This window comes from Grampus griseus (assembly GCF_964374135.1).
Source record: "Grampus griseus genome assembly, chromosome: 6".
Lineage (NCBI taxonomy): Eukaryota > Metazoa > Chordata > Mammalia > Artiodactyla > Delphinidae > Grampus > Grampus griseus.
This window is the reverse complement of record NC_139000.1, coordinates 35,570,533-35,590,283: the sequence shown is the minus strand read 5'-3', so window position 1 is coordinate 35,590,283 and position 19,751 is coordinate 35,570,533. Positions and strand designations below refer to the sequence as shown.

At 52.6% G+C, this 19,751-nt stretch overlaps 1 protein-coding gene across 8 annotated transcripts in view; it reads right to left on the bottom strand.

Moving 5' to 3' along the window:
- PAX5 (paired box 5) overlaps positions 1-19,751 on the bottom strand; it is a gene marked incomplete at both ends in the record, with an annotated part of 184,414 nt that overhangs the window by 135,197 nt on the left and 29,466 nt on the right. For 6 of the 8 annotated variants that reach the window (XM_082657339.1, XM_082657341.1, XM_082657342.1 and 3 more), the window contains one exon: positions 19,468-19,596. The exons of the other annotated variants lie outside the window; for them this stretch is intronic. In XM_082657339.1, coding sequence (XP_082513465.1) covers positions 19,468-19,596 — 129 coding nt within the window. The remainder of the gene's footprint in view (positions 1-19,467; positions 19,597-19,751) is intronic. 8 annotated transcript variants of the gene reach the window in all.

Sequence of the window (19,751 nt, the reverse complement as noted above, 5' to 3'; positions counted from 1 at the left end):
AGTGATTGAGAGTCCGCCTGCCGATGCAGGGGACCACAGGTTTGTGCCCCGGTCCGGGAAGATCCCACATGCCGCGGAGCAGCTGGGCCCATGAGCCATGGCCGCTGAGCCTGCGCGTCCGGAGCCTGTGCTCCGCAGCGGGAGAGGCCACAACAGTGAGAGGCCCGCGTACCAGAAAAAAAAAAAAAAAAGGACAAGGTGTGTTCAGAGAGGAGCACCTGGCTAAGCTGTATCCCTTGGTTCAAGCATTCATTCGTCTTTTGCTGGTGCTCCGACCCCAAGCATAGCCCTGTAAGGGGAGCCCATTTCCTAGCAGGGGGAAGAAGCCTAGAGATGGAGTTAGGATTCAAGCATCGAAAAGTACCCTACGAGAGCACCAAAGAGCAGACAGTGGGCGCCAAGAGACAGAGTCTGTCTGGTGTTAGGGGTCAGGGAGAGGGTCAGGAAACGCTTCCTGGAGGAAAGAGTTGCCATTTGAGCCAGGATTTGGACTTGGAGGCATGAGAGAGGAGGCAGAGGGTATCCCAGACAGAGATAAGATGTAGGTGGGGCTCTCACCAACTGTGCTTCCCTGGGAGCTTGGTACCCATGCAGGAGCCCCAGGTGCACATCAGGCCACGCATCTCTGCCTTCCCAGCACAGGGTCCTCCACACAAAATGCACGATATATGCAGATTTTGCTTTTTCACAGAGTCACAGAACTTCCCAAAGGAAGAGACCCCAAAGAGAAACTCATTTGTTGCAGTGGATCTCAACAAGGGTGATCAAATCAGAGATTTCGGAAATCTGTGACTTACTGTTATTTGGGGAGGAGTTATGGCATTTAGTGGGCAGAGCCAGGGTGCTCCCCAGTCCAGACCAGTGAAGGATCGCCCTGCATCCCACACATCTTTGGAATGATTCATCATACATTCAAGTTGGTGAAAACTCTCTTTATAAATATTTGAGCCATGAACCTAACACTATTTTACTTACATACACAAACTTGGTGTTTTAATTTACACTGAATTTTCCAGGAATACAACCATCCCATAAATTGAGGGAAGATTATGCTTCGCTTTGGTTGCAATTTTATCAAGACATGTTCACAATTTCAGAAAATCAGTTTGCTGATGGCAACACCACCATAGGTATTTGTATTGCCAGAAAACACAGCTGTCCACATTTGTAGCTGCCACATTCATGGTGATTCTACGCATAAGTGCAAGCAACTGACTACTTTATTATGTCTTCTGGTGTAATCAGGCCTGAGCATTTACATAATGAAATACATCATTTAATTATTATTTTATTTTTCTTTCCCCTTTTTGTTACAATTGGGGCATTATATTGATTTTTAAATTATGTGTATAGGTAGGTTATATTTTCTCTAAATTTCATTTTAGGATAGCAAAGGAAGCACTACAAAATAGTTGTTTTAAACAGGGGAGGATTTAACAATTTTTAATCTGACAGGATTTAAACTCACTGTATACGATTTCCAAGGCCCCTTCAGCTCTGCCAATTAGGACTATCTCATATTGAGACTATCACCCTAATCTGTCTTTCTGAAAAAGGGTATTTTTGGGGAGAGAAAGAGTTCTCCAGACCCCTTCTGAGGAACAGGAAGACAGGTGCCAAAATTAGCTATAAAATAAATGTACTTCCTCAGGCATGAATAGTAAGAGCTTGTTCCTAAAAGACAACACTGGATTCCCCCTCTTCTTTTTAGCAACCCAATTCCAGATACAATAATCCAGCTAGGACAGAGCCAAGAAGGGACCCAGGTTCCACAACAGCTTCCCCCTCCTGCTGGGTCTTCTCTCAGCCATCTGCACCAAGGAAAAGAGCAAAAAGCCAGGGGTAGAAAAGACACCTTGACAAATCAGTGCTCCTGCTGCCCTGCAAACATGCAGAATGAGCTTTGGAGCTCGGAGAGCAAGGGAGGTGGGACTAAGACCAGGTGAGGTGTAAGCGCAGGGGAGGGATTGCAGGGGTGGGGGGGTTACGTGCTACCTCTGCCATTAACAGAGTGATTAAGTGCACAGGCTCTGAAACCAGTCTGCTTGGGTTTGAATCCCAGCCCTGCAACTTACTAGCTGCATGACCCTAGACTGATAATTTAACCTCTCATCTTTTCCATCTGCCAAAGGGAAACAGTAATAGTACCTACATTTCTTAAGGCTGGCATTGTACACGGTGCCTGTCACACAGTGAGTGTTTCAGTCTCAACGTCAGCTGCACTGGTCACATTGCAAGACTGGGCTGGGAGCAGAGACCTGGGTCCTGCCTCCATCTCCCCTGTGGATGACTCACACTCGACTGGTCCTCAGAGACCATCAATTCCAATTCCCCCATTTTACAGACAAGGACACTGAGGCCCAGAGAGGGGAAAAAAAATGGACAGAGCTCACACAGCAAACTAGCGTTAGATTCCCAATCTAGACTCCTTCCACAACATCGTGCTGCTTCTTAAACACACTAAGCATCAGTTTGTACATTTCTGAATAAGAGTGGTTGTCACAGGGTGGCACCAAGGATCACTGAATGCAATGACGGGGCAAAGTCCTCAGCGAGCCCTTATTAAGCCTGTGCCAACTCAAGGAATTCAGGCCGTTACTCAGCACACAGTAGGCGCCTGACACATATTTATCACGTGCATTGCACTATCTTCTCTCACTGGTCAGTAAGTTCCCCAAAGTCAAGGGCCTTTCATATCAGAGTATCTGACACATGGCTACTTCTCAGTAAATACTGGTTGAGTGAATGAATGAATGATAGTGTGCCTGAAAACAGAACTAGAAAGGGGGGTGGGAGGGGGAAAGGAACGCCTTGGTTCTCTAACTAGAGGGAAAGCAAGAGATTGAAAAGAAGAAAAAACTGCATCTCCTTATCCACCCCTTCCACACCCGTGCTCTGTGCCAGTCCCCAAGCTGGGCGCTAAGGGAGCAACTGGGAGGAATCAGAGGTGGCCCCTGCCCTTGGAAGTCACCAACTGATGGGGGAGGCAGAAGAAGGCCGCAGGGACTCAGAGGGGGCCATGTGGCTGGCAGCCTTCTCTGTGGGGACAAGGAGGGCTTCCTGTGGGAGGTGCCACGCCACAAAGAATGGGGATACAGACAGGGGACAGAGATGGAAGGAAGGCCCTCTCTCCAGAGCAGAGGGCTCAGAGACAGCATCACCACATGTGATGGGCTGATATGCAGACCTGAATTTGTCAAGCCATGCCCCAGGGGGCAGGGATGACTTTGTGTCTTTTTCTACTTTTCCACTGGAGCAAAAGACAAAAAACTGATGTCAGGGCATCACTCAGCAAGACCAGAAGAACCTTTACACTCAGAAGCAGATGGAAGAAGAGGCCGCAGGAACGCCAGGAGGACGGGCCAGTCCAACAAGAGAGCAAGGAATTTATGAACCCCCCCCCCCAGCCCAATTCTGCACTGCGGACCAAGGCGAGAGTGGTGTGCGTCATCCACCCCAGCACCTCCGTCCAAGGAGGCCCAGCAATCCGGCCTCTCCTCCGCCGGCTCCGGGGCGCACAGTGTCCCTCGGGCTCCTGACATTCGGTGGGCCGGTCCCCCGCCGCCGGCACCCCTCGCCTCGGCGCGCTTCATCTGCTCCTCTGCCCAGCTCCCAGCTGCCGCCGCGCCCGCGCTCCCCGGGGCCCGGAAAGCTGGCATCCGTTGTTACCATAACAAACTCAATTGTTCTCAGCAGGGCCCCGGCAAATAAAGTCATTCATTACGGACCTATCCCGGCCGCCGTGGGCTGCGCGGCAGGCAGAGGGCCGCCCGCCGCCCCCTCGCGGGCCGAGACACGCGCCAACTCCGGTACCTGCCGGGGCCGGGCCCGCGGCACCACGGCCGCCACGCTGTGCCCGCGGCCCCGCCGCGGCCGTGCCGGCGGGGTGAGCGCCGGCCGCCGATTAGTTTTATCTCGGCACGTCAATTGACTTATACTGATTGGCTTCCTGCCGCCAAATGTCAATTAAATTGCAAATGCTTGGCGGAGGCAGGGCAGGCGGGCCGCCTCCTTGCCGAGGGCGCCGCGCTCTCCCTTTTTTTTTGCGCCATGTTCTGACGCGGTTGGATTTCTTTCTCCTGCCACCCCGCGCAGCAAACCCCCATGCCCTCCTGGAAGACAGTTGCCCTCCGTTCCCAGCCGATGGGGCGCCCCGAGAGCGAGGCGGAGGAGCGGGGTCTGGCCTCTGGCCTCTCCCCAGGGCCCTCGGCCTCTTGGAAGGGCTTTCTTTATTCGCTGGGTGGCACGGCGGAATCCCTGAAAATTCCCCAGAGATCCTAGCAGGGGACTCCTGGTACGACCTTGAGCATACCCCTTCCGCTCCACTCCGCCCGGCTTTCTTCGCCGGCCAAGGGGGCTTGAAGGAGATGGCGGCTGGGGGCCTCTTTCTGGGTGCGCGGAGGGAGCAAGGTCAGCAGAATCACAAACATTCACTGGGCGCCGACTCTGTGCCGGGTCATGCGTGGGCACAGGCTAATCTGCTCAACAGCCCTCTGCAGTAGGTATTATTATCCTTCTTTTACAGGCAAGAGAACTGAGGCACAGGTTAGGGAAGCGGCCGATTGGGTTTCGGAATGGGCAGCCAGGCTTCAGAAGCCCGTGGCTTCATTATTGTGCGCGGTACTCTCAGGGGAGGCACCGTGAAGAAATAAGAAAGGGAAAGGGACAGGGCACTAACCTAGACCTGGGCACCTGCCACTGTTACCGATCAGGGCTCTTGGCCTTCCCCCGATCAATAGAAATTGACTAGAGGCCAGACAAGAAATTCAGGCAAGGCTTTACTGGGGCCCTTGCTGCAGCGGGGGGCCGCGAGAACAAACCACAGGTTCTCTTGCTCGCTCCCCGAGAGGGGGCAAGCTTGTTTCTCACATGGGGTGACGGGAGGGTTGTGTCCAGGGGTCGGGCCAGAGGGGTGGATTAGGTGTTTTGCCCACCCCTTAGGTGGTGGTGTGGGCAGGGGGCATCCGCATTACCCTACTTTTGCTCCCGACACCCTGTTTTTGCTCCAGGCTCTTCAAAAGTGGCAGTTGGGTTTTTTTGGTTTCTATCTTTTGGGTCCAGAATTTGCCCCAACTGGGCATGCATACAGTTATTTTTAGTCCCAGGCAGTTTCTTTGTATTTTGTTGCTCGAGGTGTGTCCAGGTGCAAGCACTGCAGCGCTGCAGCAAAGGGTCCCAGGTCCCAGCCTGTCTCACCACTGCCAAGAACAGTTGTTCTTGCCAGTTGTTTTACATCCATATGAAATTCTCACATTCACTGTATGATCTAAGGATTAGAGTCCCCATTTTACAGATGGGTAAATGGACCCTTGGAGAAGTTAGTTCTCCGAGGGTAAATGGACCCTTGGAATTTGTCCAAGGTCACAGAGCAGGCACTTGAAATGAACTACGACACCCATACCTACATAGAGCTTGACAGTTTATAAAGCACTTTCTCACACATTGCTCCTCCTGAGTTGGCACAAGACTTTGAGGAAGGAATTCTGCTCTCTCTGTGCCAGTAAGAAAACCCAGGCCCAGCGAGGCTGGCCCAAGATCACCAGCACTCAAACCCAAGGCCCTGTGATTCCTGATCCTGTGCCCCAAGTCCTACCTCAAAGAGACCTTGAGAAAAATGACTCAGGCACAGGTCCCACTCGTCCCCTCTCCCCATTCTGTGGGGAGCTATAGAGTAGTACGCAAGTCATAACTGGAGTCAAGCTGGAAAATGCTTAGGGTCACAGGGAGAGCAGGAAAGGGGGCACCCAGGAAAGATGGCATTTTCGGGAAGGACCATACATTAGGCCCCCAAAGAGACTGGGTGGATTTTCCTCCACTGTCTGCCATAAACCTCCCCCTTTGCTGCTTCTGTCTGCCTCCTTAAAGCTCTGTCTTGAGAGAGAGAGGTATGCAGGTTCTTAACTGATGAAATGTGCCAGCATTTAAAAGATACAAACCTGACCAATCGTTCTTTTCAGAAAAGAGATGTTAGCAGAACAAAAGTCCCATTCAAAAGTGCTGGATGGCGTTTGTGTCTCACACAGAAAGGAAACGAAGACAGAGAAGATGGAGGAGGGAGGGGGAACAGCAGGGAGGAGGGACGGGGCAGAATCTGGGGATGGAAGGGTGATCCGGGCTCATTGCATCCAAATCAAAGACCCAGAGGGTAGGGACCTGACTGAGACCACACAGCAAGATAGTGGTGAACTGGAGCCAGGAACCCAGCCTCTCCACCCTGTGACAGGCTCATCCTGCCTCTGCAAGCTGCCCTCAGCTACAACTTGAATTGTTGGTTTCTGAAAAAAAGCGGAGCTAAAATTCTGCCAGTGTAAATTCTGGTGTGTACATCTTTTTCTTCTGACCCTAGCCCGAATAATCCTATCATTAGACTTAGCAATATAAATAAAATAATCATTTAAAAAAGAGAGAAAGATGGGAATTCCCTGGCGGTCCAGTGGTTAGGACTCGGCACTTTCACTGCCGTGGCCCAGGTTCGATCCCTGGTCGGGGAACTAAGATCCTGCAAGAGAAAGAGAAAACAAAAGAGCTGGGAATTTAGAAAGTTCTTAAGAAGGTCTTCTTGAGGAATTTGGATTCAGGGTAGAAACTCTGCTCTGATGAGTTAAATATTCTTAAAATGTGCCATGTGCCAGAGCTGATCAAAATACTATAGATAACGTTTTTTAATTACCAGGAATTGCAGGAATTATTATCCCCTTTTGACAGATGAGGAAACTGAAGCTCAGAGAAGTTCAGGCCCTTGTCAAAGCTCGCACAGGTAGTAAGTGGCAGGGCTGGGCTCGAACTCCAGTCCACCCACTGTGCTACCCTGCTGTGGTGTAAAGTCCATATGTGATCAGCCAACTGCACTTGAAGGTGACCAACTGGAGGATGTGACAGGGAAGCATGCATAGCAGTGTCAGGGGAAGCCTCAGAAATGGCTGAGTACCTGAGTGAGGAAGCGGGCTCTGCACCAAGGTCGCCCTGAGCTCAGCCTGGCAGGGTGATGGGGATGGTAGAACTGAAATAAAAGGTGGGCTCAAAGCCCCCTTTTGGAGAGAGCTGAGGACATTCCCACTGATGCCATCCTGTGCAACACTCTGTGAGAGGCAGACCAGGGTGGCAGGTAAGGCTACTCTGGAAGCCAGCTGCCCAGGGGCTGGTCCCAATTGTGCCACGGTGGAGCTGTGTGACCTTGGGCAATTTCCTGGATCTCTCTCTGAAACTCTATAAAATGGGGATGATAAGAGCTTCACCTGGTACAGTGGCGGTATTAAATGCATTAATAGTTTAAAATACATATGGCAAACACTCAGTAAATGCTAACCATTAGAGTCACAGTTCCCATTTGAGGCTGTGATCTATATACACCTGGAGCATATGCTTAGGTAAGGCAGGCAGAACAAGGGCCCTAGGCACCAGCATGCAGAGCTATGCACGTGTGTGTGTGTGTGCGTGCGCGTGTGTGTGTTTAGACCACGGGAGAGCTCCCTCCCCCTCTAGAATGGTTGCCATGAAATCCCTTCTAGGGAGCCAGACAGCAGCGCTGGAGGATGGAGACGATGGAGTCAGGGAGGAGTGAAAGGAAGCCTTTGACGTGTAAGGCTCTGGGTTCTACTCAGCAGCCTGCACCTACGGACCAGATGGGCTCCCGGCTTCTGTGACATCCAGTCCCTATTCAGTACATATTTGTTACCAAGAACCAGCCCTGTGCTGGGCACTAGGGCCACAATGGTGACCACTACAGACACTAGTCCCGCCCACACAGGGCTCCCAGTCTCACAGGGAAGAGAGATGAGTGACAAATGTGATACTTTTGTCAACAGGCAGGCTCTGTGTGCTGCAGGTGGGCCCAGGGGAGCTGACAGTTAGGAGGGACCCTCGGGGAAGCCTCCACTTTTAGGAAGTGGCATGAGCTGGATCCTGAAGTTGTAGAACGTCAGCTGGGTAAATGGTAGGGTGGAGAAGGGGGGCAGTTTCCAGGCGGTGGGAACACATTACCATAAAAGGCATCCTTTATAGAGCACATATCATGCATCGGGGTCCTCCAGGGCACTGCGCATGCATTACCTCATTCAACCCACGTAACAACCCAATCATAGGCACAATGGGTGTCCTTGTTTTACAAAGAGGGAAACTGAGGTCAAATAACTTGCCCAAAGTTACACGAGTAGGCATTGGTGGAGTCAGCACCAGAACCCTGGTTGCCTGACTACAACCCGTGCATATAACCCTTAGGCTGCCAGCAGGAAAGAACAAGTGGTGCTCAAGGGATGGAATGAGGTTTGGTATGACTGGGGTGAGCATGAAAAGAGGAGGGTGGGGAGGGACGAGGCTCATGAGATGGGCACGGGTCTGACCACAGAAGGCCTAGCAACCTTGTTAAGAAGTTTAGATGCTTTCTGAGAACAATGGGCAGATTTGAAGGGTGAAAACCCTTCAGGTGAGTCACCGATCCAAACTGTATTTCCGAAGTGCCCCTAGGGCTGCTATACGGAAGGTGGACTGTTTGGAGAAGTCAGTGACATTGGAGGTGGGGACACACTAGGAGGCTACAGCAATAGTCCAAAGGAGAAGAGAGGGTGCTTGGACTAAGGCAGTAGCAGTGGGGACCAAAAAAAGGGAGCAGATTCATGAAATAGTTAGGACAGAGATGCAGTGACCTTGAGAAAACACCTACCATAGGCTTTGATTTGTGGTCACAGGCAGAGGCACGAACTTTCTGAGCTGTGAGGATGATAGAAGACCTGCTTCTGGCTAACTTAAGTTGCCTGACAAAATAAATAAATAGCAACCCCTCCCTCTCCTAAGCACCAAAAGAGATTTCAAAGCATTTTCCAACCTGCTACTTCATATAACAGACTGTGAGGGAGATGTTACTGCAATCCCCACAGATGGGAAGTGAGCTGCCCAAGGTCACACAGCCAATGGAGAAAGATCCTGAATTTAACTCCAACTCCAGTGCTCTCTCTGGCACATCAGACCACAGAATGTCAGAGCCCAAAAGATCCCTTAAGTCATCTGTTCAAATATCCACATTTTAACACAAGGAAAACAAGACTCAGAGAGAAGTGACTTGCCCAAGGTCACACAGCCAGCAAGTAAAGGCTTAGACTAGAACCGAGAACTTGACTCCCAAAAAGGTTTGTATTAAGACGTCTGCACCATGGAGGTGAGGAAGGATGGGAGTGATCCCCAACAGCAATGGCCCAGTCTCCCACTGCTGTGACTAAATGCTGGCAGAGAAGTGAAACTCAGGCAAATGGGCAGCCTACCTGGGCACTGCTGCCGCCCACCGAGTTACAAGCATACCAAGCTCGGAAATGGTCAGTACACACTGTCCTGTCACCCCTCTTGTCCCTAACCCTGGACAGCAACTAAGCTGTCTTGGGTCGATGGTGCCACCTGGTGGCTGGTGCTGGGAAGAGTCTGACCCCTTTGTCGCTTTTTACCGTCCGCTTTTCTAGTCTCTCTAGGGGCCATGCCTTTCTCTGTTTCCTCTCATAGCTCAGTTCATCTCACTACAAGCATATCGCCTCTAGCATCTTTCAAGTCCTCTAAATGACCTTAGGAAATTCTCTTTTTCTTCCTCTCCTCCATTTCAGTCCATCAGTCCAAGGAAGGACTAATGCAAATGATAAACTTGTACCAATGAAAATGAAAACTGGAAATTTCAAAATGAAATTACACACACACACGCACACACACACACACGTGACCAACCACTGGCATTCTGGAAAAACTCAGAAGCCCCAGTGGAATCAGAACAAAAATCTCCCTTTTTTTCAATTGCCTTTCACACCTGCTTTTCCTCAAAGGCCAGGAGTCAAGATAAACACCAAACCTACTTCTTTATTTCATTTTATTTTGTTTCATTCCAAATCAACATTATTTGCTGGGGTTTTCCCCACCAAAACTATGCCCTGGGTGGGGGTCTCACGGGCCTGCCCTGAACAGCTGCAGAGCTGAGCTGGGATGGGGAGAGGTGGCTGGGTCCCCAAACGCCCACTCCCTGGGCTCTTAGGGAGCACTAGGAAGCTGTTGTTGGCCCCAAAGGAAGCCTGCTGGACGGAGATCAGACCTCAAACCCTACGATATTCCACTGGAAGTAAAAGGAGCCTCCGTAGCTGTGCCTTTCTGTGGAAGTTCAAGCTTGGGAGAGGACCCAGAAGCCCTGCACACCCTAATCTGCTAAAGGACGATTTCCAAAGCCCAGCGTGTCTTGTCACTCCCTCCCCAGCTCAGAAGCCTGCCATGGTTCCCACTGCCTTCAGGAAAAAAGAACAGGAGAAACTGATGGCACCTTTCTTTTAATGAAAACCACTTAACTGCTCTCCCTCTCTGTATGAGTGATAAGTAAGCTCAGAGTCTGCAGCAGCCTGAAGCAGAGATCCTCAAAGTCTAGTCCAGGGACCCCCTGAGTGATCCCCAAGACCTTTCCAAGGGGTCTGTGAGGTCAAATCTATTTTCATAATAATACAAAATTATTCTTGGCCTTCTCCACTCTGATGCTTTTCCAAGTATACACTGGCGTTTTCCAGAGGTTCTAAGATGTGTGATATCACAACAGATTGGATACAGAAGCAGATATGAGAACCCAGCTGTCTTCTATTAAGCCAGACACTAAAGAGATTTGCAAAAGCATAAAGCAATGTCACTCTAAATGTTTTGGCTTGGAAAATATTGTCCTTTCTTATTTCAAACAGCACATTATTTATGTTATTACTGCTATTTTTAATACATTAATAAATATTTTAAAATTTTGTCCATTTTAATTAACCCACATAAATTCAAAAGCTCCTTGGGGTCCTTGATCATTTTTAAGAGCTTAAAAGGGTTGCAAGACTGAAAGTCTGAGAACCACTTGTTTAAAATAATGCCAAGAGGACTTGAGATGGGACCAGGAGCAGATCAGAATCTTGGTACCAAAGAGAACCTTGATCCCATGTTTTAGATGAGGAAACTGAGGCCCAGAGAGAGAAAGGGATTTCCCCAAGGTCACCAGCAAGTCAGCCACAGACTGAGGACTGGAACCCAGAGCCCCAGGCTCCCTCCTCTGGGCTCCCTCCCCACCTCATGAGCCTCTAGTACTCAGAGTGTTGCAAAGTCCTGAACTGCAGATTCTGCAGCGAAGGATTAACCATATTCCAAAGACAGAGAAAGGACCATGGGATTCTCTGCCCCACAGGGCACCAGGGCATGCGGAGTGGGGGAGAAAGCCAAGTCCACTCCACCTTGAGCTCCAGACAGCCCTGGCAGGGGGCCTGTCTGCCAGGGATGAGACCGCACAGCTCTCCTTCTGGTTGACCCCAGAGCCGACTCACACTGTGGCCCCTGCTCTTTACGTCCCCCAGGGCTCTCTGGGACACCAGTGCACAGTCCCGTGGGAAAAGCTGGTGGGGGAGGGGTGGAGGAAGCCTGGGTGAAGCAGGTGTGCAAACAACAGGGGTGGGGGCGGGGTGTTGGCTCTCACCTCAGTCACTGAATCAAAGTGAAACTCAGGGACCTAGGGGCCAGGAGGAACCGAAACCTGACCCCCCACCCAAGGGACAGACCCTAGGCACCAGGGAAAGGCCCAAGGAGCCCCTCTGATTGACCACCTGGCCTCAAGTCCCCTGCTTTACCAAGGAAGCCTCGGACACTTGTCTGCCTGGCTGAGGTGCCAATGACTGCAAAACCGGAAGGACGGGAGAGTGGCCAGCCAGGCTGGGAGATGGGTCCCTAGCATCACTGCCACTAAGCGCCCCCGTGCCTGGACTACCCATCTGGCAGGTGTGAACTGAATGACCCCCCGTCTCACTGTTCTTCTGGGCTGCCAAGGGGTGGGGCTGCTTGGCCCTGCCCTACTGCCTTCCCTCCCTCACCTACCTCCGGCCTGAGAGCCTGACTGCCCAGTTCCCTGACCGCATGCACGCGCACGCGCGCACATGCACACACACATACACACACAAACACAGCCCCACCCAGCTCGATCAGGGCCCTGCCTCCCATAGGCTTTAGCTGCCACAGGCTGGACTCAACCAGACGTGTTCTTCAGAGTCCATACTAGGATTCCAGAAGCTCAAAGGCATTCAGGTAGAGAAAATTAGAGCACAAACGCCGTGAACAAGGTGAGTACAGAGCACCTGGAGGATCACAGGCCCAGCAGCCCCGGACGATTGCTGCCGTGTAGGAAAGCCTGCCCAGTGTCACAAGATCTGATTTTTTTTTTTCCAAGAAAGGCTAGACATCCAGATAGGAAATCTTATTTTTAAATGTTGGTAACTAACTCAAAATCATTTTAAATACAGGACAAGCCAAGTAAAGCATGACGAGAAGGCTGGCAATCAGATTCAAAGTGATGCCCTCTGAGCAAGCATGCTGGTCCGGGCCCCTGCCCCGACAAAAAAAAACACTCAGGGAAGGGCCCCCTACATGTCCAGCCTGAGGGTACATTCAGGGGACACCTTGTGGAGGGCAGGGAGGGGACCTGCCCTGCTGAAGCCCCAGGAGAGACCAAGACAAAGTGGTGGTCATCTCCTTCTCTCTGCAGAGTCTGTCTGGTCTCCAAAGCTCCATGCTGGCCCGGGATGAAGCCAAGGGCCCCAGCCAGTCAGGAGGGACCAATGGCTCAACACTGAAAATCCCCCAGGGAGTGGACTGGCTCTGGAAACCAGGCCAGGTCAACAGACCAGCCTCAAGGACAGCATTCCAGGTGGAGGGCTTTGCCTGGATAATGGCCCAGAGACAGGAGAGCTCAGAGACTATGCGGGGGCCGGAAGCACAGAAGGGATGGGGAAGAGGAACGGGAGGCCAGGGAGGGAAGGTCAGGGCTCATTGTCAAGAGTTGAGGCCCAGGGGTGATAGGCTGATGGGGTCAGGTCAGGGTTGCTCATAGCTTTCAACAGTGGGGGCAGCAGATGGGCCGAGGAGAATGGAGGAAAGGAGGGGAGGTAAGAAACTAAGATTTGGCCTGTCAAATGGCAGTAGGATATCAAGGATATTCTGAGGAGTCTGTCTGTCCCTCTAGGTTTTCTGGGTTTTTACCATGTGAAATGTCATTTTTACTGGTCAGACCCCTTCTTTTCTCCAAGCCTGTTTTCCCATCTGAATAATGACTAGGTGACACATCCCAGATGCTCTGCAAGGCCCTTCCAGCTCTGACAAGGGCTGGTGAAAACCAAGTTGGTGACCCCAAACCCCTAGAGGCCCAGCCCTCCCAGGTCCAAGTATTCTGCCTTCTGTCCTCCATCCTGGAGGTCTCCACCACCTTGTGTACCCAAGATGTCACTTCACGGAAAACTGAGGCTTAACCCTTTTATCCTTCCATCAAGGGGTTGAAGTGAAGGTCCTGAAGGAAAAGGAAGCAAAGGAAAGCCAGGGGCCCTTCCCTTTGAAGCTGCCACCTGGGGGCGCTGTTGTTCAGCCTTGGCGCCCAGAGAGGCTGACTGTTACAAACAGGAAGTCAGGGAGGGGGGCAGGGGAGGATCAGCCAGTTTCAGCTGCCAAACAGAGCTGCAGCGGGAGCCTGCTAGCCCTCAGCCTGGACCGGCCTCACACGCTCAAGACCCGGTCTCCTTCAGGGGCCATTTATTAAATACTTAGGACCACCAGGCCCTGGAGCTAAACCCTTTGCCAGAACGACTTCATTTTATCCTCACAATAACGCACAAAACTTGTGCCCCCTCTACTTTCCGATGGCAAAATGCAGACTCCGAGAGACTGAGTAACTTGCCAAAGATTTCACCACTCAGAGTCCTCAAACCAGCTGGTCCCTGGCCTGTGAGCCTGGGTCCTTGCCTCAACACCTCACCTTATTTGGGGGTCTCCAGAGATCACTGATCTCTGGAATGGTGGTGCCGCAAGGGTGCCTACAACTCCCCCCTGACTCAGGAATCCTGAGCTTTTCCACACACCCCAGTCCCTGCTGGGAAATCTGAGAGCAGTCTCTGCATCTCCTGCTCCAGTGCCTTCGGTCCTGAGTCCGGGAGCAACAGACAGAGTCTGAGTGTCAGTAAAAGAAGAGGGTCCTAGGAGAGGAAGGCCAGGGCCTGCCCAAGGTCAGAGGGTCCCTGGGGCCCTGCATGGTCTGTGAACTTCTGAAACCCCTTCCCTCCCCAAAATGCCTCCCATGGAGGTCCGCAGGGCTGAGCTGAGGCTCCCAGCCTGGGAGAAGGGGAGGGCGGAGCTAGTAAGAGAGAGAGCAAGAGCCAATACAAGAAAAGAGAGAGAGTGGGGCAGTGCACATGAGAGAGAGAGAAAGAGAAGAGAGTGAATATGAGAAAAAGAAAGAGTGAAAGCTGGAACAGCAGACAGAAGCAGACACAGAGGAAGTCTCGATAAACAGGACATAAACAGAGGCAGAGGGCGCTGGATGAGATGTACCCCCAAACAAAAGACACAGGGAGAGACACAAAGACAGAGAGGAGACAGGCACCTCCAGAAAGAGGGATAGACATAGTCATGACAGGAGCCCCCGCTAAATGCCCCCCAAACTTCCCCATGAGGGTCTTGTTGGACTTGGCATCTTTTGAAAAGGACAGGCCCCTTCCTGTGCCCTCTGCAGGCAGAGGGCAGTCCAGTGCCCAGAAATTCCACCTGCAATGTACCCTCCACTGCCCCCAAAGAAGCTTCCACACTGGTGCTGGATTGGCCAGCCTTCTGAGCTAGTGAAAGGCATTCGCACTCGGCTGACCTCGGTGTGTTGAGGGCCTTTCAAACTGGGGGGATGAAGGGAGGGGGAGGTCAAGGGGACCTGAATGGGGGCCCTGGAGACGGCGGAAGGAGGCCCCACCAGAGATCAAAGGCCCAAAAAGGAACAGAGGGCCTGGGGCTGCCCTTTCACCCATGGTCGCTATTCACAGTTCTGCCTGCTCCGCCAAGTCCAGCTCCGCCACGACCTCCTCTGGGCCTTCCGGGGAGGGAGGCACTGCCCGGGCTCTGTCCCCCTAGCCCCGCAGGATACTGTAGGCCCATGCCACAGCTTTCTCCACAGACCCTCACAGGACAGTTCAATCAAGAGACGAAGCTGCCTCTCATGCCTGGGCAGCACCCCAGCCTGACTCTCACCATCCACAAGCCTCCTGAGCCCTCTGGGCACCAGGCCCTGTGCCAAGGGGCCAGGCTGAGGGTAGAAACACAGGCGATGCGGCCCCGCCCAGTCAAGCCCACGTGATGGCGGACTCAGAGTCAAGCAGCAGGAGGGAAAACAACTAGGCAGAACCACTTCCAGATGCCAAGCAGTCACAGAAGCACTTGTCCCCCAGATTGTAACAGGCCTAAAAAGCATGGAGTCCAGGTGGTGCACTGGTTAAGAATCCACCTGCCAATGCAGGGGACACGGCTTCGAGCCCTGGTCTGGGAAGATCCCACATGCCGTGGAGCAACTAAGCCCATGCAACACGACTACTGAGCCCGCGTGCTGCAACTACTGAAGCCCACGTGCCTAGAGCCTGTGCTCCACAACAGAAGCTACCGCAGTGAGAAACCAGCGCACCGCAAGGAAGAGTAGCCCCCACTCACCGCAACTAGAGAAAGCCCGCGCGCCGCAATGAAAACCCAACACAGCCAAAAATAAATAAATAAATAAATAAATAAATAAATTTACTTTTAAAAAAGTCGTGGAGTCTAAACCAAAATGCCTTCTTTGACTCTTCTGCCCCTCACCCCTGCTCATACCTCCAATGACAGGGAGCTCACTACCTTTCTAAGCTAATGCTTCTAACCTTGGCCCAGCCTGGGTGTTGTCTGAAAGCTGTTCCTTGCACTGAGCCATGATCTTCCTCCCTGTAGCTTCCTTTAACCAGCCCCAGCTCTACCCTCAGAGGCCGCACGGACCTTATCTGCTGCCTCAGCCGCAGAACGGTTCATCTGAGATTTGGACACAGTGGCCACATCCCCAAGGCTGGTATTGGAGGCACATGTCCCAAGGAGAATCCTAGAATTTCTAGATTACAAGGGCCCTTGGCAATCCACTGGTCTAACAGTGTTCTAACTTGTTTGTTTTTGCTACAGAACTCTTTACTCAAATAGAGCTTTCCACGGAAGCCAAAATTACCAAGAGGAACACTTCTAGTTGAGGAGACTAGAGACTCTCCCCACCACCATTATCCTCACTAATTGTGAACCCTCTACAGGCACGTGACCGACCCATTCTACGGAGAAGCATTTATTGAGCACCCACTATGTGCCAAGCATTTGTATTCAAGCCATGTTATCCAATACAGTAGCCACTGGGCACATGTGGCTACTGAGCCCTTGAAATGTGCCTAGTGCAACTGAGGAACTAAAATTTTCATTTTATTAGATTTTAATTCATTTAAGTTTAAAAACAAGCCGTGTAAAATATTTTTCCCTTTATAAAGTGCCACTTCCTATGAGAGCCCTTACCAGATCCTTTTGGTCAATGTCGGCCCTTCCCTGGCCCGCCCTGCCCTCCCTCTCTGGTGTCATCCTCCCAGCACAGCATCACCCCACACACTGCCCATCAGAGGGACTTCGGGTTGCCCATCTTGCCCACCGGCCTGCAAGGTCTAGAGGGCAGGTCCTCTGTGACGGAACTCTCCCACCACCCACCCCTGCCCTGAGCCCATGCCCACAGGGTAAAACCCAAGTCCAAGTGGAAGATGACTGTGAACCAGAGCTGAGCAAGCAACTCCACCCTGCTGAACCTCAGTCACCTCATCTGAAAAATGGGGATGGGGACCCTCAGCCATCTTCCTCTTGGCCCTCTACTGTCTCTCTTGCCCCATGGCCCTTGCCTCAGGCTGCTGACGGTTCCTGAGGAAAATGGTGCCATGGTCTGCAGCCTCAACGGGCCGGAATCCAGCGCACCAGCATTTCCCCTGTGTTTCCCCAGTGGCTGGTTCTTACTTTCTCACCACACTCTTGGCAGCATCCAGCCTGCTGACCACGCCCTTCTGCTTGAAACCCTCCAGGCTCTGCCCAGCCCCAGGCTGCTCCACCTCCAAAGCATCTCTCTGGAGGGGCTGAGGAGCAGCAGGTGGCTGGACAATGCCAGGGAGCTGAGGCCTCAGGGGCTCTCTCCACTCCTTCCCACCCCACTCCACCACCTGGCCATACCGGCCCTGTGGCTTTGCCAACATCATGGAACTCCCTGGGGCCTTGGTTTCCTCCCCTATAAAAAGGGGGTGGCAATCTCTGCCTCTTCAACTCCTCCTGAAGCCAATGCAAGGATGCAGGGAGCTATAGAGGGAGGATGGGAAAGGGCAGTAGGGAGCACCACACTGTACTGCTCCCAGGTAGTTTGCTGATGTGAGCAAGGGCACTTCTGCCCACCTCTCTGCCCAGCCATATTCACTCTCAGTGATGCAGGGCGGGGGGCAGGCAGGGGCTCTGCTTTTTGCTTGAGTCTCTCAATCTTCCCAATCCTGTAAGCTTTCAGGACCATCAAATCCAGACCACAGACTGGATCACCTCCCAAGTCTTTCTGGGGATCAGGGCTCAATCGTAAATTCCAAAACTGAAAGGATCTCAAAGATCATCCAATTCTGCATCTGATTCTTGATAGTCTTATACAGCAGCCCAGCAAATGGCCACCTAGGCTCTACTAACATACCTCTAGTGACAAGGCACTCACTACCTCCTGAGGCAGCCCCCTTTGGCCGTAGACCACTTGCATATTTACGAAGTTATTTTTTACTCTGAGCTGAAATCTATTCTGCATCTGCCACACACTGGCCTTTGAGGCCACACAGCAAAGTCTCATTCCTCTTGCCTTCCATGTCAGCCTTCCAAATATTTGAAGGCAACAATCCAGTCCTTCTCATTCTCCTCTTCTTGGTACCAAAACATCCCTAGAGCCTTGAGGTATTCTCCAAATACCTCTCCATCTGGGTTATACCCACCTGGACACATCCTAATTTGTCACTGTCCCTCTTAAAGATCAATACCACAAATAAGCCACAGCCTCCAGGAAGGATCTGCCCAGCACAGAGCAGTCTAGATGAACAACACTCACATCCTGACCACTCTTACACCTTCTCAAGCAGCTTGAGAGGCTAAATAGTGACCACTGATCAGAGGCCGAAAGCCAACAGAGCACTCAACAAACACAGTGACACAGTCCCCCCAGTTCAGGACCTGTGTGTTTCACGGTAAACATCAAAGTCAATGTTTTTCTCTCTTCAAAACTCTCTGCCTGTATCCCTCAACCTCTGAGGGAGCCTCACATACCCGCCCCTCCACATGATCAAACACAGTGGGCCCCAGCTTGGGCACATCTGCTGGGAGTCCAGGTGACAAGGGGAGAAAAGATGACACCATCAACCCCATAAACCAACAGAGATGGTAGGCCCACTGTCTCCTGCAGTACCCAGTACAGCAACCCTGAGTCAAAGACTTCCCACATCTGCTCCGAGTGTTGGGGGGTGAGGGGGCGGAGAGGTGAGGCAGGTTCCAGAAGCCGTGACTCATCCCCCGTGTACTCCACAGCTCCAAACATAGGCCACGGGCCCAGCTCCTGCATGGCCTGGAGCCCACACACCACAGGCCAATCCACCGCTGGGCCGACTCAATTTTCTAGTTACAGGTCTTAAGTACTTAGGCATGTGCTCGTGAGAACATACATCCTTTACAGGGAGCTGAGAAAGGGAATTGTGCTGAGGAACAGAATAATTGAATCAAGATTTCTGTCACCCTGCTCTCAGCCCCTAGACTATAGCCCGTTTTTTTTTGTTTGTTTGTTTTTTCCTTTCCTGACAAAGGTTTTACAGACTCCCAGGGGTCATTTCTCCTCTCAAACCCATTAATGTCAGCCCGCTGGCAGCCTATCCAGGGAAAGGAGACCCAGGTTAAGGTGGGCCCATGTCCAGGACAGAGGCGGCCAGCTCCCGAGGCCCAGGCGGCACACCGAGGGCTGAGAAAAACCAACAGGGAAGATTGTCATCTATTTAATCCCAGGGAGGCCCCCTGCACTCCCTCCTTCCAGGCCCAAGGACAGAGAGGAGAAGATTATTCACTTCCTCAACGGCCCCCCCATCACCGCACTGAAGGCCTTCTGAAAGAGGTGTGCTCAGACCCTCGGAGAGCCCACCCGCTGACCCTGCCACCTCATGTGTGCCCCTCTCACTTTGCCCAGCCCCTCCCTCTCCCCTAGGCCTCCCCCCAAAAGGGGGACACTGCTGCTGTGCTCATACCCTCCACACCCTGCCCTCTGGGCATCACATCTGCAAACGCAAGGGCTTCTAAGAGGCCGCAAAGCACAGGCCCCAAGGACTCTGCCAGGCCCGGCTTTCCCACCAAAGGGGTGAAGATGGGAGGAGGCCAGCGAGAAGTCCAGTCCCAGCCGGGGCCCTCTTCCTCTCCCGGAGGGCTCAGCCCCTTCCCCGTGGTCAGGACGGGACTGAGCTGGGCCAGACGCCGCCAGCGCTCTGCAGGTAAAGGGTGCTCGGAGGGCGTCTGTGCTTCCGCCCCTGACTGAAGGCCTGGAAACAGATCCCACAGATCCGACCAGGCCCATCCCCGACGGGCAGCGCCGGCGTCTCCTACCTTCGTCTCTCTTGCGCTTGTTGGTGTCGGCGCTGGGGGACGTGATGCCCAGAATGCCGCTGATAGAGTAGGAGGAGCCGGCTGAGTCCGTGCTCACCGAGGACACCTGCGTCACGGAGCCGGTGGACACTGCACAGAGGGAGAAGGCGGTCAGGGCCCGGCGGGAGGCTGGGGGGCGGTGCCGCGGAGGAGGAAGGTCGGCCCCCGCCTTCGGGCCAATACGAAGACACGCCCCCTACAGGGGGCTGGTGAGACTGAGAGAGAGCGGGGCAGGGCAGGTGTGT